Source organism: Macrotis lagotis, chromosome 2, assembly GCF_037893015.1.
Source record: "Macrotis lagotis isolate mMagLag1 chromosome 2, bilby.v1.9.chrom.fasta, whole genome shotgun sequence".
Lineage (NCBI taxonomy): Eukaryota > Metazoa > Chordata > Mammalia > Peramelemorphia > Peramelidae > Macrotis > Macrotis lagotis.
Window position 1 is genome coordinate 158,156,975 of NC_133659.1, and position 26,834 is coordinate 158,183,808.

At 44.8% G+C, this 26,834-nt stretch overlaps 2 protein-coding genes across 4 annotated transcripts in view; both read left to right on the forward strand.

Moving 5' to 3' along the window:
• The window catches only part of IGSF9 (immunoglobulin superfamily member 9), a 28,543-nt gene extending 22,779 nt beyond the window's left edge, over positions 1-5,764 (forward strand). For 2 of the 3 annotated variants that reach the window (XM_074223119.1, XM_074223118.1), the window contains exons 14-21: positions 149-324; positions 740-993; positions 2,068-2,152; positions 2,287-2,457; positions 2,964-3,006; positions 3,751-4,584; positions 4,845-4,972; positions 5,282-5,764. In XM_074223119.1, the coding sequence (XP_074079220.1) occupies positions 149-324; positions 740-993; positions 2,068-2,152; positions 2,287-2,457; positions 2,964-3,006; positions 3,751-4,584; positions 4,845-4,972; positions 5,282-5,460 (1,870 nt within the window). In that variant the 3' untranslated portion in view covers positions 5,461-5,764. The remainder of the gene's footprint in view (positions 1-148; positions 325-739; positions 994-2,067; positions 2,153-2,286; positions 2,458-2,963; positions 3,007-3,750; positions 4,585-4,844; positions 4,973-5,281) is intronic. The other variant, XM_074223120.1, reaches the window with a different exon arrangement.
• Positions 5,765-7,060: 1,296 nt separating this feature from the next.
• On the forward strand, positions 7,061-21,059 carry TAGLN2 (transgelin 2). The gene is made up of 5 exons (XM_074223121.1): positions 7,061-7,161; positions 12,544-12,745; positions 13,363-13,537; positions 13,930-14,032; positions 14,190-21,059. Exons 2-5 carry the CDS (start codon positions 12,566-12,568, stop codon positions 14,329-14,331), a joined length of 600 nt encoding a protein of 199 aa, XP_074079222.1. The 5' UTR covers positions 7,061-7,161; positions 12,544-12,565; the 3' UTR covers positions 14,332-21,059.
• Positions 21,060-26,834: the final 5,775 nt, after the last annotated feature.

The window sequence follows — 26,834 nt, forward strand, 5'->3', positions numbered from 1 at the left end:
TGTTTGTTCTGGGACCCAAGGGTTTTCATGGTCCTGCTATAAAAACCTCTCAAATTCTGGACAATACTTTCAAGAAACCAAATTATTTCATTCCTTTGTGCCTCAAATCTGCCCAATTCATTAGCCTCCATGTCCTCAATTTCCTCAGGGCCAAGCGTCCAGACCGTGCCCACCATGACTGGATATCTCTCCCAGTGCCTGCAGGTGCTGCTTACCTAGTGGTAGCAGGTCTGCAACCCCATACCAGCTACCAGTTCAGTGTCCTGGCCCAGAACAAGCTAGGGAGTGGCCCTTTCAGCGAGATCATCTTGTCTTCTCCCAATGGTGAGACTTCTCATCCCAAGAGCTTCAGAGATAAACTTAGGGACAGGGATGTGGGATGCGTTTGAAAGAGGGGCTTGGGTGGGGGCAGGAATGAGAATTGAGAAAGTAATGGGGAGAATGAGAATTGAGAAAGTAATGGGGAGCAGTGGTAGAGGAAAGATTGGAGGAAGATGTTATTGGTTTATATGGTTTACAATAATGTGGAGAGTAAATGTTAGGGAACTGAAGAAAGATCAAGGGAGTGGAATGTTGGTTTAGAAAGAGAATGGGTGCTTGGGAATTGAAGGATTCTGTTGAGGTACAGAGGTATTTTGAGGGGAAGAATAGATTGTGCTGAGGAATTGGAGGACTAAGGAAGTAGAAGGGTTTGGGGGTAGTGAAGCAACCTCTCTCCTGAGTGTCTAACTATTTCTAGCAGGGCTCCTAACCACGCAGGCGGTCCCTATGTCACACCCTACGGAATCCCAGCTACCCCTATCCCCACCGCGAACACTGATGGCAGTGAAGACACCCAGAGGGGTGCTGCTGCACTGGGAGCCTCCCTTGCTGGCACCTGACACGTTGGCTAGTTATGCCCTGGAAGGAAGGCATGACTCCCATGGCTGGGAGGTACTGGACAAAGCCATCAGTGGAGCTGACACTCAGCTGCTGGTGCCTGGGCTTATCAAGGTAGGAGAGAAAGAGTGGGGAAGTAGGGGAGAGCAAAATGGGGAGAGAGAGAGAGATGGGGAAAGGGAAGGAGACAGAGGGAGAAAGAGGAAAGGAGAGGGGAAGAAGAGGAGAGACAAAGAAATGGAGGGAGGGAGACAGAGCACATGAATGAGTTCATTTAAGCACTTATTATTATTAGACCAGGAAAGCAATTTTTTTTAACTTGAAAATAGGTGAGCTGGTGTCAGTTTAATGTGGATAGAAATAAATATAATCCATAATAAAAACAAATTTCCAAGAAGGGAAAAAGATACAAAATCAAAGTATGTTTCAAAATTCTCAACATAAAGATGACATCTGACTTCTTTTTCATGTAGAGAACAAGCTATGTGCTTTTCACAAGTGCAGGTCACTGTAGAATATCAGTCTTAACTTATGCCACCTAAATAAAAACAAACACCAACAAAAACAAAATCCCACAATTGCATCTAGACTCAGACAATTTTTTTCCTTCTTCTAGCAAATAGACATGGAAGAATCATTGATTTCTCATAAATTTAGCTTCATTTCAAGGCATAGTACCTTAGTATCTGCCATTTGGGCATTTCCTGCTTATGCTCATTTTAGTATAAACAAACATGGTTTGTGTTGTGAAATATGTTTGAAGAAATTTTAACAAATAAGACAGTCTCTACTCAAAAAGAGGAGCTAGAAGTGGGGAGAAGGCCTAGAGGAGAGGAACATGGGGGCTGGTTAAAATCAAGGGGTGAAACAATCAGAGAGCTAGGTCTGGAGTGAAATGGCCATGTCTGGGACCCCTTGGGTAGGTCTGGGCCTGGAAGTCACCAGTTGGGAGAATAGGTCTTAGAGCAGTGGTTTCTCTGGGATGGGAAGGTGGTAGGTGAGAATTAGTTTTCTTCTGAAGGGTTTTCCTCCTGTGGCCTTAGATATCATTTTCCGGGTGACTAAAATTCCTTATAGTTTCCTTCTCCCCATGACCTTCCAAAAAACCATTTTTTTGGTTGCCTGTTCCACATGGGACACTGAGATGAATCCTATACTCCTCCTCCCCAACCTTTTTGCTCAACTTAGGATTCCTTCTATGAGTTTCGTCTCGTGGCTTTTGCCGGCAGCTACATCAGTGACCCCAGCAACGTGGCCAACATCTCCACAGCTGGTGAGGCCGGGGTGGGTCTGAGCTGGGACCGAAGAGTTGTGTAACCTCTGAGGGGGGGACCCTCAGAATCTTTGGGGTCATTCTGTTCACTTCAGCTCCCCCACACTGGCTTCTCTTCCCACCTTCACACTTAGGCATGGAGGTGTACCCTTCCCGAATGCAACTTCCTGGCCTGCTGCCCCAGCCCGTGCTGGCTGGTGTGGTAGGTGGTGTTTGCTTCCTGAGTGTAGCCATTCTCATCAGCACAGTGGCTGCCTATGCCATGAACAGACGTCGGGCTGCCAGACTCCGAAAACGCCACCAAGGTAAGCCCTATCCAACTACTACTTGGGTTCTGCAGCCCACCTAGACCCCAGTTTCTCCGTTTGTACCCCAGCCTCATCTCTCCTTTCCCATAGGCCCTCTTCTTCATCCCCAGAAAGGCTGCTCTACCCACTGAGCCCCACCCTCTGCCACACCATCATCCTCACCTGACCAAGCCCTCAGCTCCAATTTCCAGGCCCCCAGGACAGCTCCTATTCTCCTAGCTTGTTTCCCCAGTACAGTTTCCATGATGCCTTTAGGCCCATCCATGGCCTATATTTCTACCCCATGCCCATACTTCTTTGTGATATTCAATGCCCTATCACAGCTCTAGCCCTTGCTCCTTCCTACTCCCTCTGGAGGACTCTGGGCACTTCCCATGTTGGAGCTGGGGCTCCATGGGGTGGGTAGGAGAAGCATGTCCCAGGCCCTGGAGCCACGGAGTAAACAAAAGACCAGAGTTCCTCTCCATTGCTATCATCATCCCCCTGTTCTCACACCCTTCCAGATATACCACTCATCTTCTCCCCCCAAAGGAAGTCACCTCCCAAGTAAGTTCTTCCATTCCTGAGTCCTTTGACCCTGCTGTGCCTGGGCTTGTGCTACTTCCTTTATTATCCTTCATCTTAGGTGGGGAAGCAGTTGGTGGGGACCTGGAGGTGGGTGGGACTTGACTGAGGCAGATCAAATTGCAGGGAGGGGAGGCTGAGGAAGGGAAGGCCTTAAGCCTTCCCACAGATCTAGTTAGTGCCCAGTCTTTCCCCTCTCCTTAGGCTAGTCTCTTTGCTTTAGACCAGGGGTTCTTAACTTAGAGTCCATGAATGTTAAAAAAAAATTTTTTTTATAACAATTCCAATAGAATTCCTTTGTAATTTCTGTGTGTTTTATTTTGTGCATTTAAAACATTATTCTGGGGCGGCTAGGTGGCGCAGTGGATAAAGCACCTGCCCTGGAGTCAGGAGTACTTGGGTTCAAATCCGGTCTTAGACACTTAATGATTTACCTAGCTGTGTGGCCTTGGGCAAGCCACTTAACCCCATTTGCCTTGCAAAAAAAAAATCTAAAATAAAAACATTATTTTAAGCTGGGGTTTACAGTCTTCCCCAGACTGCCACAGCAGCTCATGACAAAAATGGTTAAGAACCCCTGTATAGTCACTGGCTTTGCCTCTTGCCGTCATCTCCTTGGCATTGTCTTGTCCTATTCCAAATCTCACATCTCTGGCTCCTGGGTGGTTAAAATTGTCCCGTGATCCCTTCATGCTGACAAGGGCACTGATGCCCATCCCTCCCCAGTTCTGCTCCAGGCTCGGGCAGCCCTGACAGTGTGGTGAAGATAAAACTCCACGAGTCCCCATCTCTCAGCCTTCGACAAAGCCTGCTGTGGGGGGAGACCAGCCAGCTCCCCAGTCCTCCTGCCCAGCTTCTGTCCAGCCCACTGCCCCTGGAACCAATCTGCCGAGGCCCTGATGGGCGGTTTGTGATGGGACCAAGTGCTGGGCCTCCCCAGGTCCAAGATGAACCCCAAAGCCCAAGTCATCACCAGCCTCACTCATTTGACTGCAACAGCAGCAGTCCAAGTGGAATGGCTCAGCCCCTTTACATTGCTGACATCAGTCCTGTGGGCCCACCACCTAGCCCTCTGCCAGCCCCTGGCCCCCTGCTCCAGTATTTGAGTCTCCCCTTCTTCCGGGAGATGAACGTTGATGGGGATTGGCCCCCTTCCGAAGAACCCAGTCCTGCCCCACCCCTTGACTATATGGACACTCGGCCAGTCCCTGAGACAACCCTCTCTCAACCTCTGGTCTCCCCATTAGGCCTCACCAAAGCAGTTCTGCCAGGGAGTGGAGTCAGTGGGGGCGGTTCTGATTCATCCTACACTGCTTTGGCAGACTGGACGCTTCGGGAGAGGGGGCTGTCTGGGCCTCCCCCTACTGTGCCCAGAGGCAGCCTCACCAGTCAGAGTAGTGGGAGGGGTAGTGCCTCCTTCTTTCGCCCACCCTCACTGGCCCCCTCTCATGGGGGCAGCTACCTCAGTCCCCCCTCGGGGGACACTAGCAGTTGGGCCAGTGGAGGAATTGGTCTGGAGAGATGGCCTCGGAGAGAACATGTGCTGACTGTCAGTAAGAGGTGAGGCAGGTTTCCTCCCAACTCGAGGGCCCAATCTCTGATTCCCCTCTTCCCTTTTCTCTGTCTTCCCTATTTCCTTGGGTCAGAAACTTGATTGAACCATCTTCTTAGGCTCCTCTGAAGTACAGTGGTTAATTCCTTATTGTGGGCATTCCTCTGAGGCTGAGGGCACCTTCCATAGCCATTCCCTGGTGAAGGGCACATACTGTCCTGAACCTTTCTGCTCCATAACTCAGGTGTATAAAATTCTATGCCTACAGGAGGAACACTTCAGTGGATGAAAACTATGAGTGGGATTCTGAGGTTCCTGGAGACTTGGAATTACTTGAGTCACTGCAGCTGGGGCAGAGGGGTGGTGGCCCCCGAGTCCAGCCTGACCTGAAACTTGGTGTGTGAGCCCCCAGGAGAGCAACCTCTTCATCCTCTTCAGCTCAGCTCTTCCTTTTTCTCCAGCCCTGGGCTCAGATAGGAATTCATTTGTTCTCCACTCCCGGCTAAAGTTTTGTTTGCAATTGTACCCTTATTCTCTCTATTCTGGGATAGTAGGCTATCCCCTCTCTTATTCTCACATGAGAGGTTGGTTTAGGCATGCCCTCTTCTATGTCCTCTTAGATTGTCCCCTAAAGCTTTCGTATCTTCTAAATCTATTGCTTAAAAATCCTTCCATCTCTGGCTCTCCTATTTCATACTCCCATAGGCTCCAAGGAACCAGAGGAATACACCTGGGCTGCTGCCCACCCCCCTGGACCAGAGGAACGCTGTGCTGCACTCCGGGAAGAGTTCTTGGCCTTCCGGCGGCGACGGGATGCTAACCGGATGCAGCTGCCTGCTCGTCGGGACCCCATCAGCCATCCTGAGCAAGCTACATTGCTATGAATGCTTGGTGATGGTGGGACAAGGACCTATGGGCAAGGTTGAACAGGGATATCTGCAGGGGGTACTAAAAGCATAATGCTCCTTTGGTACCTGGGCACAGACACTAGTTGGGTGTGGGGGAGTGTATTATCTTCCTTAGGTTGAATTGGTTTCCCTGGAGGGACCTCTCCTCTCCCCCCCCCCCAGGGCAAAGAGGGAGGATAGCTACAGAGATCTCAGGGTCTGCCCTTGCCCCTTCTGTGTGACTGAGGTGTTGGGGAAGTTTGGTTTTTTTTACAGGCAATTAAAGAGAGACTGAGAATAATGTATGTGTGTGTTGTGTCTGGCTTTGAAGTGAAAGGAGGAAGAGGTGGGGAAGGGCCAGGGATGTGAAATTTGGAATAGGACAAGACAATGCCAAGGAGATGAAGGCAGGAGGCAAAGCTGGGGACTACACAGGGGTTCTTAACCATTTTTGTCATGAGCTAGCTCACCCTAGATTCATGTTGCCTTCTTTGCCCTGTGCCTAGGAATCCCCCAAGGTGCAGCAAGGGTTAGACCCAAAACTGAACTTTTAGAGTGATCCCTGAAGGTACTTCTGTACCAGTAACTGCTATCTCCTTCACCTTCAACCCCAGTCTTACCTCTCAACCAAGAAGGCTGAATCCCTTCTGAGACCCCTCTGAGATCTTGCTGTCACAACTCTCCTTCCTCCATCCTGCACGTGTAGTAAGGAGTAATAACAGATTAAAAAAAAGTGAAGGAAAGTGGGAGAGGAAAGCCAGTCCTGAGCTCCCAGAAGCCAACCCTATCCTTGCCTCTGGGGCCCCATGGAGGGGAGAGTGACCTCACTCCGTTACCACCTGTCCAGGCTTGACGAAGGTGGCAGGGCAGGGCAAGGCAGGGCAGGCCAGGCCAGGCCAGGCAAACAGAATAGGATCACTGCCTTGGCTGGAAGAGCCAGAAGTTGGTGTAGTGCAGCAAAGTTAGGAATTAAGCTCTTACATGTACCAGACATTGTGGTCAAACTTGAAATAAAAGGTCAGAAACTGTCCCTGCCTTCAAGGAGCTCACAGTCTATTAAGGGAGACTGACTACTCAAGCCAACATTTGCAAACCAGACATACAGAGGATAAATCAGAGATAACCTTTGGAAGGAAGGCCAGAGCATTAAGGGGACTGGGGACAAAAGCTTTTTTGAAATCAGAGGTCCTGGACTCCAGTCTTGACTGCCACTACCTTGGACAAATGCCATCACTTCTCTGACTTCAGTGACCTCATCTGCTATCTGGGCAAGATCCATTACCATTATAAAGTCCATGACTGCATGATCCTCTTCCTCATCAGACCTTATTTCTATTCCCATTTGGGCTGAATAGAGGGAGAGGAGGAAGAGAGTTGTCTTGGAGCATGCCTCAGTTTCCCCATCTATTTATCATGCCATACACGGCATTCAAGCACTCCTCTTCAGTTTCGCCGTCAGGCCCAGATCTGTGGGCTGGCGAGTAGACCGGGGCTGGGTACCTCTCTGGAGCCTTCGAGCTCGCCCCAGCGCCACGCTGCCTTCCCTGCCCTGTGCCTTTAAGCCCCCACCCGTGGCCCCGCCCCAGGCCCGCCCCTCGGCCGAGGCGGGCTCTGCCTGAAAACCCCCGCCTCGGGAAGTCCGGTGCCACACTGCTGCCGCGCCCAGCCCGCTCCGCTCTCCATCCTCTCCCGGTCAAGGTGAGCGCGGCCAGGGGGCAGGGAGGCGGGAGGCGCGCGTGGAAGCCGCGGGGCTCCATCCTCTCTCCGGCCGGGGCTCGGCTCCGGCGGCCCCGCCCGGCCTCTGGATTGGCTCGGCGCTGGGCTGGCTGGGCAGGTGGGGCAGGGGCGGTGGCTCCCGCTCTGCGCCCTGCGCCCGGGGCCGCCCGGGACCGCGGAGGAGCCGGGCCGCCCGGGAGGGACCCTGAGGAGCCGGGCGGCGTGTCCCCTGGCCGGGCAGCGGAGAGATGGGGCGAAGCGCAGGGCGGGGAGGCCAGGGGCCGGCCCGGGAAGGGACCCGGGATAAGTCCCAGCGCCCTGGCGTGCCCGCCCATGGGTGCCTTCCTTGGAACGGCCCCCTCGGCCCTCCTCGACCTCAGGCTCTTAGGTTTCCCCCATGCACCTCTCACTTTTCTCTTTGGGGCGCACGTGTGCAAAGAGTTTCTCCGAACTCTTAGCTGACTCTCTTCTTGCCCACTTTTCTTTGGAGCCTGGCACCGCCCGATTTCCGGGCTCCCAACAGGATATCCCTATGCCTCCGCTCCTCCAGAGGCCCTGGGCTTAGGGCTAGGTTATTAGTACCTGAGTTGCCTCAGTCACCTTAGTCTTTTCTTGTAGTAAGAGCAGGGACCCCATCTTGGGGGTTTCTTTCCATTCTGAGGACCCTGGCTGCAGCCTGACCTGTCTGGCTCCCATGGCCTTGGGTGAGGTGGGGGGGAGGGGGTCTGCCCCTTCCCCACCCCCATGCCCCCTGCTGCTGGGAAAGCCTCTGGTCGAGGCTGTTGGGCGGGCTGGCTGCCCAGACCACTGCGTCACCCTGGCGGCGGGTGAGTCATCTCTCAGTAACGGCCAGGGTGTGGTGTGGGGGGGGTGTTGGGAGGGAAGGTAAGGATTAGGAAAGGCAAGGGGCTGCACTGCTAGGCCTCAGTGGGATTAGCACTCCTCTAGTAGGGGTGCTAATGGAAGAGTGGAACATGGCGGGGCTAGGGGCTGCTGCTTTAGCTTTGCGTGGGGTGGGAAAGAAGTTGGATGTGAGTCTCTATTCTGAGAGGTTGCAAGAGTTCCCCTCTCCCTATTCTTACCTCCAGTCTGGAGAGATCTCCACCTGGAAACTGGACCATACACTGCCTGAGCCTTCATTAATGCTCTTTGACTTGTTGGTACCTAGCTGGAAAGGGTAGTGTGGGATTTACTGGTGGGAGGGGCATTACCCCTCCCAACTCTCTAAGACTTTCAGCCTTGACTTTCCCATTGCTGTCTTGTGATGAATGGGGAGTGGAGATGTTGGGGTGCAGCAGGACCTGCAGGGCACCCTGGACCCTAGAACCTACAAGTTCTCTTTGTCTTCCTTCTCACCCCCATCCTTTCTCTGCCTTCCTGTTCCCCTCAGGGCTAGGTCCTGACCTCACTTCTCTGGGAATTTTCTTTTGTATTCATTGGAACTAGCCCTGAATACTGCTCTCACCCCCAGAAGAACCTAGAGATACACTCTTTCCCACAGCTGACTGGCCTGCTTCTTCTAAATTGACCCTACCTAGTAAGCACTCAAGGTGATGGTGCTACCTCCTCCTTGCTCCAGACTGTTCTCAGGGAGGGATTGTCTTTGTGCTCTGCCTACCCCCCCCCCCCCAGCCCCTTGTACTATGTTTAGTAAACACAGCCCATAGCAACAGCCCCCGCCTGACCTCCTCTTGCCCCCCTCCCTTCCCCACCCCTGCACACCCTTCTCCCGCCCAGGCCTTGTGGCTTCCTGTTTGTGTATCTCTAGCTTTCTCCACTGGGGGCAGGGGGGCTGCCCTGTGGGGAAATGCCGTAATCAGCCCCATACTGCCCTCCCATCTCCCTTCTTCCTGCTCCTGTTATCCTCTCACCCGGGGAGCAGATTTCCATTCCTTCCTTGTAGTCCCTTTAGCATGGTCTGGGAAATTGACTCATCCTCCTTCCTCCATCCTAGAACCTCTATGGTTTTTCCTCTTCCCTTGTCACTGAGATTGGGGCTGGGGGATGAAAGAACAGCAGCATAGGCCCCTCTGACTTGTTCTGAGACTGAGCTTGAATCTGGTCATTTGAGGGCATCCTCCATTTTTCTTATTCCTCCAGTTCCTGGTAACTTGGAGGAGAGGGTCAAGTTCTTGTCAGTTTTCCTGGGTTGGGCATGAGGTCCTGCCTTTCTCCCCCTCACCCCTCACCCCTCTCTATCTCCCATCCCCATACACTCTTCCTTCTTTCGCAGTAGCTGTAAAGTAGTTCGCAGACCTTGCCCTCTCCTTTCCTCTTCGCTGCCCTTCTATATCCTGAGCTATCCAGCTGCTAGCTTTCTATGTCTACTCAGGTTAGGCATCTCTAAGGACCCCACACTGACTTTTTAATTTAGCATGTCCTTCCCTTCTGGGCAGAAACTCACTCTCTTTTCCTCTCCAGGGTAGGAGGGACAGTCTAAGGGGTTTGCTGCCAGGGTGGGCCTCTTCACCCTTAACAGCCCAGCCGGAGCTTGTCAGCTCACGCCTGTGATGCCTCCTTCCTCCCTTCAGCCAGGATGGGGAAGGGAGGAAGAACAGCTGTTGGCCAGGATGGTTCCTTCCCAGGGCCCCTCCCTGCTGCTCTGGCACCACAGAGTGGCTGGGGCTCCAGAACATAGCAGGCACTGCAGCTGGAGCCCCCATCCTTTGCCAACTGTGGCCTAAGCCCAGAACAGTGAAGGGAAATCATACCTTCGAATTCCTCCCCTCAGGGGCAGTTTGCTACAGAAATTCTATGCCTGTGTGTATAACCTATATTTTATTGCTTGACATCTTGGGCGGGGGGGGATTGGAAGAAGGGAGAGAGAAAAACTTTGGAACTCCAAGTCTTATTAAAAAAGGATGTTGAAAACTATCTTTACATATAATTGAAAAAGATAAAATACTATTTACCTTTTTGAAAAAGAGGGAAAAAGAAGTTCTGTGTCTGCTTCAGTCCTGGAAGACTAGAAGGATCTGTCTGTCTGGGCATTACCTTCCATTCTTTCCTTATCCTCTGTACTTGGGTTAATTTTTCTTTTCCCTCAGGCCATGGTGATACCTGGGACACTTAGTGCAGAACAGGACCCTGATCTGAGGACCAGACATTCGAAACTGAGTTAATCCTAAAAGATGGGGCTCAGAATTTAGCTTAGGAGAATTGTAGAGGGGGGCTTATTTCTCTTTAAAAGGGATCCACCTTAGAATTTTCCTTTCCCCTTATCATCTCCCTTACTAATTCCAAAGCTTTCACATTCTCAAGGAAAGGTGGGAAGCACCGTGAATTTTGGAGGAGGAAAGAGGAACTCACTCTCCCTCTTCCAACTCTCAAAGACTTGACCTGATTCCTCAATTCCATCTCCTTTCCCAGGCTCTCCACTCTTAAAAGTTGATGAAGAGAATAGGTCATAACCCAGATCAGAAGTTATCCATCCCTCTCACCATTCTTACTGTCTTAGCCTTCAACTTGGGGGAAAGTATATGTGTAGGGGGTAGGGAGGATGCTTGTTAATGAAGCTAAAAATAGTTGATGGGGGGTAACCTTCTAAACAGGAAGTGAACTGTGAAACTTGATAAGCTAGTATAGGAAAGAGGGTTTAAGATATTTATACTGGTTTGCCAGGCAAAGAAGGGTATATAATTCCCTGGGGCTTAGAGCTACCCCTCTTCAAGCCTCCTCAACCATACTCACCTTTCAAAGGGAGAGGGAGCTGTAAGAAGCAGGTGTCCTGGTTACCTTGCATCATGCCATAGTGAATTCATCACCTCCAATTAGATCCCTTTAAGCAATCCATCAGGATGCTTGCTCCTCTCTGAGGCATGGATTGGGAACTTTTGAAGCTAATGCAGTAAAGGAGGCAATTTCTCAGCACACATTTGTTCCCCACCCTGAATACTGGCAAGGAATGTCCTTTGTAGTATAATTCTAGAGCTATCCCCTAATTTTGAGGATAGAGGATTCTAAAGGAAAGACTGGAAATGGGATGGAGACTGAGCAAGTTTCCAAGTGGGGCAGTAGGGTTGCACTGGGCCTGCCTAGACAGGTATTTGGACACTGGGCCAAGGCAGAGGGCGGGAGCATGAGGATAGGCAACCCTCTGGCACAGTGTGGAGGTTCTAGCTCAGGCTGGCAAACAGAAGCCACCCAACCACTTTCCCTTCTATCCATTTGACCCACCTTCAATCTCCTGAGAGCTATCCCATCCAGTTAAGGGAAGCTACTGTCACCTGGATGCTGTAGAAATATGCCATTTTAGAGTCCTCTGAAAGAGATACCATTCCTTTCCTTTAAATATGGCAGATCAATCATAGATTCTCCCAAATTCTATTCCTTCTACTAGGACTGCCCTCTAGAACATTTGTCTGTCCTTAACACCCATCTAAAGGCCCTCTATTTTTCCAAACCGAGGTCATGTTTCATGATGACTTTCTTTACTACCCTAATCCCACTTCATTTCTTCTGAATGAAAAAGCAAAAGTCAGAGTCTATTCCTCAGAAATGAACTTGAATTACAGAATTTTCTGTCATTGTTTCATGTGTATGGACTCTTGTCTCTCCAGGGGATACTAAGTTCCTTCAATAGAATGTAAATCCTGAAGGATCTGCTTTTGTCTTTATATTACTAGCAACTTGCCTGATGATGAACAAATGTCCATAGATTAATCCTTAAAGGATGGGTTTTCTCTTCCATTTCCCATAGGGCCCAACCTACAAGAGACATTTATTGGCTGACTCTACCCTACCCTATCAAAGTCCATCTGCCTATTCATGCACATCAGGCTCCATTGTCATTACTTCCTACCCTGTTGTTTCCAGTCTTTTCTCCCAATACAGAGAAGAAGGAAGGATTAAGATGAATAAATGAGGGGTGGCTAGGTGGCTCAGTGGATAAAGTACCGGCCCTGGAGTCAGGAGTACCTGGGTTCAAATCTGACCTCAGACACTTAATAATTACCTAGCTGTGTGGCCTTGGGCAAGCCACTTAACCCCATTTGCCTTGCAAAAAACCTAAAAAAAAACCCAAAACAAGATGAATAAATGAATAGAGTTGATTATATTTCATTCAGTTTAATTTGCCCATAGTGTGTCACCTGTGGGTGAGAAACTTATTAGCCATATGGTATAAGTATTTCTTGCTTGCCTAGCATTGGGGAGAGAAACCAAAAATGAAAATAGCACCAGCCCACATGGAGCTTACATTCTACTGGATAGTCATCAACTACATCTGTGGGACCACAGAAAAGTCTCTTCTCTAGGCTTCAGTTTCCTCATATTTGAAGTGAGGAACTTGAGTTGCATTAGAGCTAGAAGGGTTCCTAGAGAGAAGGTCTTCTACTTAACTGGATTATGGGATGTCTCCCCCAGATACCTGCATCACCATCTCAGAATGGCCAACAGGGGACCTGCTTATGGACTGAGCCGGGAGGTACAGCAGAAAATTGAGAAGCAATATGATGCTGACCTAGAACAGATCCTCATTCAGTGGATCACCACACAGTGCCGCAGGGATGTTGGGCGGCCTCAGCCTGGGCGAGAGAATTTCCAAAACTGGCTCAAGGATGGCACGGTGAGAATTGAAGGTTAAGATATGGGATCAGCAGGGAGAGGAGACAAAGTAAATTTTGTATTTATATAACTCTTATGTTTTACAAATTGCTTTATAAACATTATCTTACTTAATATAGGGAAGGCATAGTAAGAGCTCAGAAGAGTTCTAGTAACACAGTAAGCAGGGAGTTGGTAACAGGAAGGGGAGGGCTAAAGTTGAGCAGTTGGGAATTCTCCCTGGAAGAGGAAGCTAAGAACATGGGTCCTCATTCTCTAGATTTGTTAGACTCTGCTATGGTCTGTTCTCTCCACTGAGCATAGGGTGAGAATGAGCAAATATTCTAGAAGAAAACTTGTAGCTGGATGGCTGTTGTGTTTTTGGGTGGGGAATTATTTAGACAGAAGAAATTTCTGCTCTTTTCAACTGATCTTGGTAGATTCAGCTAGATTCTCTTTTGGACACTATTGGAGTCTTTCCCAGAGAGACAGGGTATCACTTTTGTCCTACCTTGTCCTCCTCTCCTGACTTCAGAAGGCAATTTGGGTCTAGATAAGGCAGGCTGGGAAAATTGGTCTACTCCATCTTATTTTTTGTGGGAAGGGCACTCTTTCATGCCAAGCCTTGCCTTCACCCAGGTGCTGTGTGAGCTCATCAATGGGCTATACCCTGAAGGCCAGGGTCCAGTAAAGAAGATCCAGGCTTCAGGGATGGCCTTCAAGCAGATGGAGCAGATTTCTCAGTTCCTGCAAGCAGCAGAGCGCTATGGCATCAATGCCACTGATATCTTCCAAACTGTGGACCTCTGGGAAGGTGAAGCAAGGGCTACATTACATGCCAGGGGAGTGGGCTGAGGGCTGGATATGGCGATGCTGGTGGTGATGGTCATAGTGGGGTTTTGGCAACTCCTTGAGTTTGATTTAGGCCTAATTTAGTTCAGAAGCTGGAAACCTGCCCAAGAGCCACTTTGAAGGATAGAGGCTTTGAGGTTGAGGAATGGGGATAAAATTTAGGTTAGGGACAGATAAGGATTTAAAGGACAGGGCAGCATTTTGAAGTAGAGATAAGAAGGAAGGGACCATGGTGGGAGGGGATTGAGGAAGAAGGATAAAGGGATTCAACGGGTTGGTCTTCTTAATATTTTGTGCAGAGACTCAGGATTCCTTAAGATATCCAGACTTCTAATCTTTCCTTCTCATTCCTAGGAAAGAATATGGCCTGTGTGCAGCGAACACTGATGAACCTTGGTGGATTGGCAGTAGCTCGTGGTGATGGGCTCTTCTCTGGAGATCCTAATTGGTTCCCTAAGTAAGTAGTGGGAAATTCCACCCTCCCCAGGGTGGGTAGAAAAATTCTTGCCTACTTCCCTTTCATAAACAGGGAGGCAGAATTTATTCAGACATCTCTGGATTCCCCCTTGCCCAGAATTTCCCTTGTGTCTGACCCTTGTCTTTTCCACTACCAGGAAGTCCAAGGAGAATCCCCGAAACTTCACAGATAACCAACTGCAGGAGGGCAAGAATGTCATCGGGCTGCAAATGGGCACCAACCGTGGGGCATCTCAGGCAGGCATGACTGGTTATGGGATGCCACGCCAGATCCTCTGATCACCACTCTTCCTCATCCTTCCTTGAATGGTTAATATATTTCTAGCAGTGACATTCCTAGAAAGTCCGTGGAACTCTCAAATCCCTTCTGTTCCCTCTTTTTCCCTATTCCCCCGCCATTGGTGGCACTGCTTTTCTTGTGCCTACAGGTGATGAGCAAGTGCCTTTTCATCTAGATGTATACATTTGATGAACTTGATGTATACATTCCTTGTCCCCAATCAGCAAAACTGGACCAACCACCCCATCTTCCTCTCTCCTGGACCAAAACTCAGGGGTACCTGACTCCTTCAACATTCCTATTCATTCTCCTACCCTGGCTTATCCTCTCATTTTGGAATTGCACCCTTATAGCCATTCTTTAGGCCAGGGTTCAGGGCACTGCCTTGAAAGGAGTTGAACATGGGACCAATTTCTTTTCCACAAGGTTGTTCTTCCTGATCCCTCACTCCAACCTTGCTACTGTGGGCACTTAATTTATAGGGAGGGGCCTGTGGTGGCTGCTGTCTTGGCCACATCTGGTCTTTGAAGCCACACATCTGTGTAGGCCTCCCCTTGGCAGGGGCCTCTTTTTCCCCTTGGTCCCTCCCTTCTCGGCATTCCCCTCATAACCCAGTAGCCTGAGACAAGTTTGTGAGGTAGAGGGGATGTCTGGGGAGGTGGGTTGGCCTTGCCTTCTCTACTCTTCTCTCCTCCCTCCTTCTCTTCCTCAAAAGGCCCATCCAACGTCTGAGGCTTAAGGAATGTGAGTTTGCTGATCTGAATAAAGATTTCCAGTCTTTGTAAGATGTAGCCTGACTGTATTTGAGGGAGCTCCAATGTAGATGGGAGGGAGAAGGGGAGGAGGGTGCATGTCAGAAATGAAATTAAGATAAGACAAGGACAAGGGAAATGACTCTGGAAGGGGAGGGGATCTTCAGGCCTGTTTCTTCATCCCTAAAATGAACTGTTTTGTACAATCTCTTTTTAAAGTTTATTTTCATCTCTTTCAACTCCACTTTTCCTTAGAAAATCTCCCTAATCTTGGAACAGGGGTAGGAATTAACAAGGACCTACCCCTATATTGTCCCTAGGATAGGAACTATGGAGAATGGGAGAACTAAGGCTTTAGGACTTTTGAGAACAGACCCAGACAGACATGTATGTTTGTCCTTGTTTTTTCCAATAGGATGGAATTGGGAAAGCTGTACTGTTTTCCTCTGAAGGCCCAAGTAGGGCCAAATGAACTATGTTTCTATCAGTCTGCCCCTTACTCAGATGAACCCTCTCTACACTCCCATCGGCTTGGCATACCTGGCCACTTCAGCACTTAGGAAGAAGCCTCTGTGGGAAGACTTTCTCTGGTGGGAAAGAATAGTTGTGTCTGGATAAAATATTGAGAGGCAGCATGATGCAGTGGGCAGAGTAGTGAATTTAGAATCCAAAAACCTGGGTTTAAATCCTATCAGTAATATTTAGTAGTTATGTGACCTCGAACAAATTACTTAAATTCTCTCAGACCTGTTTCTCTCATCTGTCAACCCTAGGGTTGTTGGGAAGATTAAATGAAGTATGTCTAAAGCACACTGTAAATCATAAAGTGCCTTATAATTCTTAGCTATTTTTACTCCCTACTTAGGAGGTTGTTGTGAGGCTTCAAATGAAATAATTTTGAAGCACAATACAATTATTCTTTTCATACTGCAACTTTCCCCATCTCAGTTTCAATCTATTGGGTTAGGCATAAGAAAGTAAGTAGGATTTTGGGGAAGTTTTGTGGAAGCCACAGAAAAAGTTGAGAAACTCAGAAAAGCATAAAACATGTATAGTATAATATCAACACAAGTTTTACAATAACATACTGTAAACACTCCATAGAAGAAAAAAAAAATTCAGACTTCTCTGGTATGAAGAGAGGGCCAAAAAATTTTACATGAATTTTCCAGATGGGGGGGGTGCCACACCCCATCCCCTAAGGAGGGGATAGCTATATATATTTTTAATATTTTTTTTTTGGTTTTTGCAAGGCAATGGGGTTAAGTGACTTGCCCAAGGTTACATAGCTAGGTAGGTAATTATTGTCTGAGGTTGAATTTGAACTCAGGTTCTCCTGACTCCAGGGCCAGCACTGTGCCACCTATCTGTCCTGGGATAACTATAAATGTCACTTACTACTACAGATAGTCCCTTGGACTGGAGAAACTGAAAAATAAGACTGCTTGGGATTGAGAGGGGTCCATCAGGACATTTCTCTTGTCTTTATTTCTAGTGGGAGAGAGCCCCAGTCTTCAACAAACATTTATTAAGTACCTTCTGTATATAGAACACCATACTCTGGACTAGGGGAATAACCACATCAACCTTTATGGGGTTTATAATCTAGTTAGTAGGATAATGTTAATTGCTCACTCTTTGTTCATTTAACATCTATTAAGGTTTCCAAAGCACTTTCTCTTATAATAATCCTTCAAGACAAATATTTAAGCCATATCAAACCTCTCCCCACTCTATTTTATAGATAACATCAGAGAGCTGGTTTTAATTGTAGGATTTGAAACTATGACCTAGTGCATTCCATCTTTCCTTTATATGGTTATTTACATATGCCCCTAGCAATGATAACATGTGAGTAATTACAATACAAAGTGAGGTGATAATCCTGAGAAGTGTCATCCAAGTCCTGTTCAAGGTTTGAGGAGCAGAAAAAATATAACTTGCTTTGGAGGATCAAAAAGCCAGATGTGAATGAAAAGACCACTGACTTAGGTGAGAGTCTATTGGTTCAAATCTCACCTCTATGACCTTGGGCAAATCACTTAGTTTCCTCTGTAAAATGAAACAATTGGAATAGATGGCATCTGAAGTCCCTTCTAGACTAGATTTATGAGCCTGTAAAAATTTAATTTTAGGCAATTGAGGTTAAATAGCCTGCCCAGGATCACAACTAGTAATTGCTTGAGGCTGGATTTGAACTCAGAGACTCTTGACTCCAGTCATCTAGTTGATTCAAGCAAGTAAATGAGTTAAACTTTAAAAGTCAGTGAACTGACTGGAGTTAAGGTAGAGAAGAGAGGGACATTTCAGGCATAAAATCTCTTCATCTGAAACTTTCAACTAGAAGTTCTTAACCTTTGTGTCATGGATCTCTGGAAGGCTTGTGAAGCCTAGGGACCCCTTTTCAGAATAGTTTTTTAAAAATATATATAATAAAATATGTGGGATGAAAAAGGTAAACATATTACAATTATAGATTAAAAAATTCATGAATCCAATTTTAGAACCATGGTTTAAAGTTTAAACTGAGGTGTTGGGTTAGATTATTTCTATAAAGGTCTGTTACAATTCTAAATTATATCATTCCCTGAGAAAGGCAGGAACATTGGGAACAGGCTAAGACCAGCCCACAACTTCTGCACACAGCAAATATTGACAGTGAGCCATCTCTGCCTGGTACTGGCCTAACCCTTCACCCCTCCCACACACAGGACTCATGGAGCCTCCTTCTCCCCGGGGCCAGGTGTTATCTTCTCCCAATCCATCCTTTAATGCTTCTGATATTCTGACCCACTTTCTACTTAGGTTGCTGTCGAAGACTCTTGGGTAGAAATTTTACATCTCCCCCAAGCTATTTCCATTCCATCATTTTCTGGTGACTTATTCTTCCCCAAGGAATATCTCTCCTTAGGAGAAAAGTCATCTTCCTAACTCTTGAGAATGATAAATTAAGGGATAGCTTGGAACCAGGCCTCTTGGCTACAGATATTTCCTCCCTTGTGAATAGATGTAGGGAGGCTTGGCAAGAGACTGAACTTCAAAGAGAGGATGAAGCTGAATGGATACAGGAAGGCCTAAAACGATGTGATCACAAGACATCTAGAACTGTACATAATAACTGTCCCCAACAAGAAGAGGTCTAGGTTAATATCTAGTAATACCAATACCTTATATATGCTTCCAGCTTTCCAATCCTTTGGGATTCCTATGCAAAATTTAGTCCTAGTTTAGCAATGAGACTGTTCTCTTTGATGGATGCTTTTTTTTTTATAAACACCAGTGAGTCTTGTGAAGAAATTCTTTCTCTGAACCTCTGATCTGACTCAAACCTGGAACTAGAAATTTTGAGACTCGGGGTAAGAACCACTAAAAGTAGAACAGGACCTTAACATAAGGCCTTGGAGGCAGGGAAGGTCCAAAATGTTTCCTTGAAAACCTCTTTTCTTCTTTTCTTCTTTTGCAGGCTTCAACTAGGGTTGCTAGAGCATTAGGAGAGGAAACTTATGGTAGCAGCAACAAGCTAGACTGAGTGAATGTGCCTGTGTATGTATGTATGTATGTGTGTGTGTGTGTGTGTGTGAGAGAGAGAGAGAGAGAGGAGAGTGTGGCAGAAGTGAATATTTGTGGAGGTAGAGGTAGACACAGGAAAATACCACTTTTTCCTCTGTCTTTGAGAAGGCTCAGCAGAAAGAGCTAGAATGGGTGAGGGGAGAGTGCATAACAGTGTCAGTTTTATGCCCCCCGATAATCCTGTGAGTGATAGTAGAATCCATTCTAATTCATCTGACATGAAGACTCCCTTTTCAGTTCCTTGTCACATCACACCTGTATCTGAATCTCCTCTATTCTACTCCAAAGGAAGGTTCCAGATCACACTCAAAAGGATGCTGAAGCCCTACTCAAGCTCATAGCTTTGTCTTGGGGCCATCCTATATTTTCTGCTACAGCCATACCTAGTACATCAGTTGCAAGATCAAGAGGTTCCCAGGTGCAGTCACTTCTACAATCCTGACATGTCCAGTTTAGGGAGGAATATCTATGGTGTTAGGATTGAGGTGGGTCTGAGGGAAGAAGAACTATCTGGTTCCAATTTTCTTTCCTACAATAGTATAGTGACAATGTTGACCTCTGACAGCACCAAAGCAGTGGTGGGGAAATCATTTTCCAGAGAACCTAGGCTTTGCCAGTTAAACTGAGGGTAAGGGAAAAAAGGTCATAACCTCATGGGTAAGGAAGTGGTATGGGAGGAGGTTCTTTTTTCTCTTGCTATTACTCTTTAGTGGGTGGATCTTTAACCTCTTTCCTCATCCCCACAATGAATTTGATTTTTGATAAGATTTCTCAAAATTTGGCACCGTGAATCAGTCATTGTTCTGGTAGAAATCAAGCCAGTTAGTTGTAATTTCAGTTCCTTCCCTTGAGCTCTACCCTTAAAGGAAATACTTCTGAGTCCAGACAACTCAGTGTTCGCTTCCCTGGACTAAATCTTAGTGTTTGTTCTTCAGTCATCCTAAAGATCCATCAAATCTCCCAACTGTTGTTATTTCTCATATAAAATTAAGGTACTCAAAATGATCCTAGGTCCTGGATCCAGGAAGAACTCTCTCCTAATGTTTGCTTATTGGTGAATCCCTATATCACAATAACCTAGTATCCTCATATTTTAGTCACCCAGTGTCCTGTTAATCTGTGTTGAAGTAACCCAGTGTTCTTAGATTTGAGATGAACTCCAGTTGATCAGTTCTCTCGTCTTGAAGAGAGCTTCCCATGTCCTAAAAGCAATAGCTCCAAAATTTTTGGTCTTAAGATCCCTTTACATGAAAAAAAAAGGATTATTTTTAACATTCTTTTTAAATTGTGAATTTCAAGTTCTCCCTCCCACCTATCCCCCACCTACTGAGATGGCAAGTAATATGATATCAATTCTACATGTTAAATCATGTTTGTTTTCATAATATTTTCATTTTATTCATATTGCAAAAGAAGCAAGAGAAATAAAATAAGAAAATTATATTTCATTTTGCCTTCAGAGTTTGTCATTTCTCTGGAAGTGGATAACATTTTTCGTCATGTATCTTTTGGAATTATTTTGGATCACTATATTGATCAGAATGGTCAAGTCTTTCACAGTGATCATCCTTACAGCATTGTTGTTTCTATGCATAATGATCTCCTGGTTCTTCTCATTTTACTTTGCATCAGTTCATATAAGTCTTGCTTTGTTTTTCTGAAGCCACTTTCTTGATCATTTCTTGTAGCACAATGATGCTCTTTTATAATCACATGCCACAATTTGTTCAGCCATTTCCTAATTGATGACCATCCCAACAATATCTAGTTCTTAGTCACCTTAGAAAGAGTTGCTATATAATTTCATATGGATAATTGATATGGCATTTTTTGCTTTCATAGTGCATGGAAGAGAGGTGAGAAGGAGGGAGAAAATTCAAAACTAAAAACTAGAAAGAAGAATGTTAGATGTTACAATTTTTAAAGTGAGCTATTTTAAGTATTTTTGTACTTATAGGCCTTTCCCTTTTTCTTTGATCTATTAAGTAGTGGTATTGCTGGGGCAAAAGTTATACACAATTTTATAGCTCTTTGTTCATATTTCTAAATTGTTCTCCAGAATGAATGGACCAATTTATAATTGTACCAACATTTTCCCCCTTCTCTCTTACACCTGTCATATTTGATAAGTGGAAGGTGGTACCTCAGGGTTGTTTTAATTTGCTTTTTTTTCTAATCAATAGTGATTTAGATCATTTTTATATGATTATAGATAACTTGGCTTTCTTCTTCTGAAAACTGTCTATTCATATCATTTGAGGGGAATGGCTCTTATTTTTATAAATTTGACTCAGTCCCCTTTATATTTGAGAAATGAGGTCTTTATTAAAGTTGCTATAGGGGCAGCTAGGTGGCAGAGTGGATAGAGTACCAGCCCTGGAGTCAGGAGTACCTGAGTTCAAATCTGACCTCAGACACTTAATAATTACCTAGCTGTATGGGCTCGGGCAAGCCACTTAACCCCATTGCCTTGCAGAAAAACTAAAAAAAAAGTTACTATAAACATATTTATATTACTTCATTATCTATGGTACCTTTATAGCAAAATAAATTTCTAAATCTATTTTTACTTTTGTTTTATCTGAGATCATGCTTATTATCCTGAGCAGAGGCATAATAGACACTGCTTCAGCCTTTTGTTTTATATCTGTATATCTATCTTTGTATTTCAAGTTGTCTCTTGTAACAACATTGTTTTAAATTCTGATTTCTAATCCATTCTACTATCTGCTACAGTTAGGATTACTGTTCATTTCCCTCCATCCCATTTTCTTTTGTTTCTTCTTCTTTTTTATCCTACCCCTGCTTGAAAGTTTGATTTGCTCTTAATCACAGTCACCCTTGATTCATCCTCCCTTTTATGATTCCCCATGCTTCACTTCCATAATCCTCTTCCCTTCCTAATTCTCTATTGAGTAAGATAGATTTCTATACTGAATTTTTATATATAATCTTCCTTCTTCAAACCAATCCTGATAATAGTGAGGTTCAATCACTGACTGCCATGCCATTCCTAATTTACCCTCCACTGTAAAATATCATTTTTGAACACCTCTTTTATGTGTCAATTTGCTCCATTCTACCTCTCCCTTTCCCCTTTTCCCAGTGCATCACTCGTTCCAGTTCCACTCCACTTTTTGAGATCATCTCAACCAAATTGATTTATATTTATGATGTCTTGTTAGGGATTGTTGTGTGTGGGAATACTATAAATTGTCATCACCTAGTGCCTTTGGGCATCAGTAATTTTTTTTTACTAATGCCACAGGAGTGGATTAGGGTCTGGGAATTGTATTCTGGTGAATAAATGGAACACTTAGAGATCTTGATAGAGTACTTGTCTCTTTTGTCATCCTTGTCTCCCACCCCTCCAACACTCACCTAGGGAAGATTGAAGGAGTCCAGAAGTGGGACTCAACAATGTCTGTCTATGAAGACTCCTTCTAACTGCTCTAAACTTCTTAGGAGTTACATGTCTCATCTTCCCATCTAAGAATAATATAATGAGTTTAACTTTACTGAGTTCCATATGGATACTCTTTCATGTTTATCTTTTTTTATACTTCTCTTGAATTCTCAATTTGAATGCCAACTTTTCTATTTAGCTCTAATCTTTTCATCAGGAATGCTTGAAAGTATTCTATTTCATTAAGTATTTAATTTCTCCCCTAAAGGATTGCGTTCAGTTTTGCTGGGTAGGTGATTCTTGGTTGTAATCCTTGTTCCTTTGCCTCCTGGACATTCCAAGTCCTCCACTCCTTTAACATGGAAGCTGTTAAATCTTGTGTGATCATGACTGGAACTTTACATTTGAATTATTTCTTTATTGCTATTTATAATATTTCTCCTTCACCTGGGAGTTTTGGAATTTGGTTAGAATATTCTTGGGAATTTTCATCTGGGGATCTCTTTCAGGAAGTAATCAGTAGATTCTTTCCATTTCTATTTACTCTCTGTTTCTAAGATATTTTCTTTCTGTTTTTTAATTAATTTTTATTAAAGATATTATTTGAGTTTTCAATTTTCCCCCCAATCTTAACTTCCCTCCCCCCACCCCTCCACGGAAAGCAATCTGTCAGTCTTTACTTTGTTTCCATGTTGTACCTTGATCCAAATTGGGTGTGATGAGAGAGAAATCATATCCTTAGAGAAGAGACAAGAAGTCTAAGAGGTAACAAGATCAGACAATAAGATATCTGTGTTTTTCTAAATTGAAGGGAATAGTCCTTGAACTTTGTTCAAACTCCACAGCTCCTTATCTGGATACAGACGGAACTCTCCTTTGCAGACAGCCCAAAATTGCTCCCGATTGTTGCACTGATGGAATGAGCGAGTCCTTCAAGGTTGATCATCACTCCCACGTTGCTGTTAGTGTATACAGTGTTTTTCGGGTTCTGCTTATCTCACTCAGCATCAGTTCATGCAAATCCCTCCAGGACATTTACTTGATTTCCAATTCTTTGCCACCACAAACAGAGCTGCTATAAATATTTTTGTACAAGTAATGTTTTTACCCTTTTTCATCATCTCTTCAGGATATAGACCCAGTGGTGGTATTGCTGGGTCAAAGGGTATGCACATGTTTATTGCCCTTTGGGTGTAGTTCCAAATAGCTCTCCAAAAGGGTTGGATAAGTTCACAGCTCCACCAACAGTGTAATAGTGTCCCAGATTTCCCACAACCCTTCCAACAATGATCATTATCCTTTCTGGTCATATTGGCCAATCTGAGAGGTGTGAGGTAGTACCTCATAAGGGTAGTTTTCTATACAATTTCTTGAAATATGTCTAGATTCTTTTATGAAATTATAGCTTTTAGATAGGTCAATAATTCTTAAATTATCTCTCAATCTATCTTCTAGGTCAATTGTTTTTCCATTGAAATATTACACATCTTGTTTTTTTATTCTTTTATCTTTGTTTTATTGTTTCTTGATGGTTCATGGAGTTATTAGCTTCCATTTGCCCAATTTAATTTTTTAAAGAATTATCTTCTTTGGGGGCGACTAGGTGGCACAGTGGATAGAGCACTGGCCCTAGAGTCAGGAGTACCTGGGTTCAAATCTGGCCTCAGACACTGAATAATTACCTAGCTGTGTAAGCTTGAGCAAGCCACTTAACCCCATTGCCTTGCAAAAACCTAAAAAAGAAAAAAGAATTATCTTCTTCAGTGAACTTTTGTACTCTTTTTCCATTTGGCCAATTCTGTTTTTTAGGGATTTATTTTCTTCAGTGAATTTTTGTGTTTCTTTTATTATTAGGCCAATTCTTTTTTTATGGTGTTTTTCTTTTAGTGTGTTTTCTGTGTGTCTCTCTTACCACACTATTATATTTTCATGTATTTTCTTGCTTCACTCTCATTTCTTTTCCCAATTTTTTCTCTACCACTCATTTCTTTTTTGAATGCTTCCAGGAATTTTTGTTAAGTTTGGATTCAGTTAGCAGTTTTCTTTGAGGCATTTTTTTTAACTGAAAAATGCTTTGGTTTTGTTCTTCCCACCTCCTTCCAGGCCTATCTCAAATCTGAGGCATTGTTTATAGCTGTTGCCACACTGTTGTCTTCTAATTTTGTTTCTTGGTTTTCCCTGCTACCTTAGTTGTTTTTTTTGTTGTTGTTGTTGTTATTGTTTGCTTATTTTCCCAGCCTACCTCTTGTCTTTGAACTTTAACATTGGACTCTGCTCACCTGGGGCTAGGAAGGCTCTGTCCCAAGTCTTAGCCTTTTTGGTGCTACTGTTTTTCAGAACAAGTTTTGGTGGGTCTGCATGTTTTTTGGTGCTTCCAAGACAGTGTGGTTCTGGGAGAAGTACGGCCACTGCTTTGTTGATCTGAGCTCTGGTCTCTGTCCAGGAAAGCCTTCCTGCTCTCCTACACCTACAAGCTGTTCCTCTTGGTCCTGGAACTGTGACCAGGTTTTCAGCTTCCTTGTAACTGACCACAAATACTCCTCTCCAACTTGAATTCCAACTCCTCTCCAACTATGACCCAGAATTGCTATGGGCAACAGAGTGATCAGTCAGTGCCAGCTGTACCCAGCTCTAGTAAAGGTTCCCTTGTAATATCATTCTGACCAGTTGTTTGGTCCCCTTTCTGTCTTTGGGCTGAAAGCTCCAGAACTTACCACTGCTGCTACTGCTGTCAAAGATACTTCCAGGGCCTGTTGCTGCTGCTGCCAGTGGAGATATCAGTGGCACATGAGCTCTGGACAGGTCTCCAGGTCAGTGTCATAGATCTCTCTAGCTGACCTCCTAACTTTTCTTTGCCTAAAAAAATGTCTCATCTTGACCTTTGGTTGGCTCTACTACTCCAAAATTTGATTTGGGGCATTATTTTAAAATTGTTTCAAGGAGAATGTTGAAAGAATTTAGCTAGACTGCTGCCTCTAATCTATTCTCTCTGCTCCTCCCTTGGATTCCTTTACATCTATAAAAATTAAGAACCCAAAGGAACTTTGTATGTCAATGATTTCCACATTAGAAATGAAACTGATCAAATTAAAAAAAATAAGTTATCTTAAAAACTGTAATAAATCCATTACATGTTAATATAAATAACATTTTAAATGAAAATATATATAATATACACACATATAGCTATATACCAAAACAAAAAATATTTATAAACCTCCTTTAATGACTAGCTTACTAAAATACTACTAGATTCCTATATATAGGTTTGCATTCATTGGTTTGATTTGGTTCTAATTTAAAGAAAATCTGTTCCCATACAAATTGAAAAAGGAAAGACCATTTTAATAAGCAAATATTATCTTAGTATTGTTAAGAAAATAGTTTTGATCTCACAGACCCCCTGAAAAGGTCTTGGGAATTCCCAAGGGTCCTCAGATCATACTTTGAAAAGATAAAGCAAGTTCTATAGGAAGATGATCTTGGAAGCTTGGCCAATTGCATTTAATTCAATTCAAAAAGTATTTCTTAAATACCTACTGTGGGCAAGGAATTCTGCTCACTAGGGAGGCCAAAAAGATGAAGTGATACAATTTCTGCCCTCAAGAACTTGAGTGTGAGGAAACGAGGATGATGGATGAATGTATGATGAGTGGATATGTATTCAGCTGTTTGCATTTTGGGTGTGTGTCTTTGTGTGTACAGAATTTTTTATAGGTGTGAACAGTGGAATTCACTAAGGCTAAGAAAAGAAAGGAGAGAGTTAAGTGAAGGACCACCCACCCCAGCCCATTTACTCATTTTTCTCTTCTACAAAGTGGAAAAATCACACTTTGTGATGGGGCAGGGATAACATTTGAGCCAAGTGCAGCTCTGGAGGAGAAACAATGGATATGCCTAGGGTGTTTGTGTATTGGGCTGGTGTGGTAAGGAATAAGGTAAGTAATAGAGAGTGAAGACGAGAGAGTGATCTTTATGCATCTGCAGAGAGCTTTACAATGTCCCAAGAGCAGTGAGTGGGGTTGTGCATCCTTATGTAGATGTGTGTGTGTGTGTGTGTGTGTGTGTGTGTGTGTGCACAAGTATGTAAGCAGGTCTCTGTGTGTATTTCCGCATGGTGCCCCATAGAACAATGTGTCCCCTTCCAGAATTCACACAGAGTTTATGGAGGGTGTGGAGAACTTGGCATAGGACCCAAGTCACAGCAAAAGGCAGGACAGAGCTGGGAGGGGCAGGGTCTGGAAGGGAGAGTTCAGATACTTGGAATTAAACTTGAAGATTCAAAGACTGGTAGTGAAAATCTAGCTGCATAAATGTTGATTACCCATTGATGGAATAGATTAGGAGGGAATGGACTGAGGTTCTAATTAGAGAGATGCCATTTCAATATAAGGAAGGAGTAACTTTCTGAACTAGGGAGTTATTAAGCATAGGCATAGGGGAGAGTGAGTTATAGAAAGTAGCAAGAAGTGACCGTAGTAAGTGAGAGGCAACAATGTGTAGTAGAAATAGTACCTGACAGTATTAGAAGCCCCTGTTAGAGTTCCAGCCCTGCCACTCACTAGTTAGGAGACCCTGGAAAGTTATTCCTCTAATTTGGAATCCAAGTAAAAAATTCTCTTGATTTAGAGTCAGAGGATTTGGTTTCAAGCCTGTCTGGACTACTTGATATATGATTTTGGGTTGGTCCTTTATCCTTTTTAGACTTCAGTTTTCTTATCTATAAAATGAAAGGGGTTGGCAAGATGGAAATCAACTGTAAACCTATGATCCT

Coding starts and splice junctions, on each gene's coding strand:
- TAGLN2 (XM_074223121.1), top strand. CDS start 12,566: ATGGCCAACAGGGGACCTGCTTATGGACTGAGCCGGGAGGTACAGCAG. Junction 13,538..13,929: donor AACTGTGGACCTCTGGGAAG/GTGAAGCAAGGG, acceptor TCTCATTCCTAG/GAAAGAATATGGCCTGTGTG. Junction 14,033..14,189: donor GATCCTAATTGGTTCCCTAA/GTAAGTAGTGGG, acceptor TTCCACTACCAG/GAAGTCCAAGGAGAATCCCC.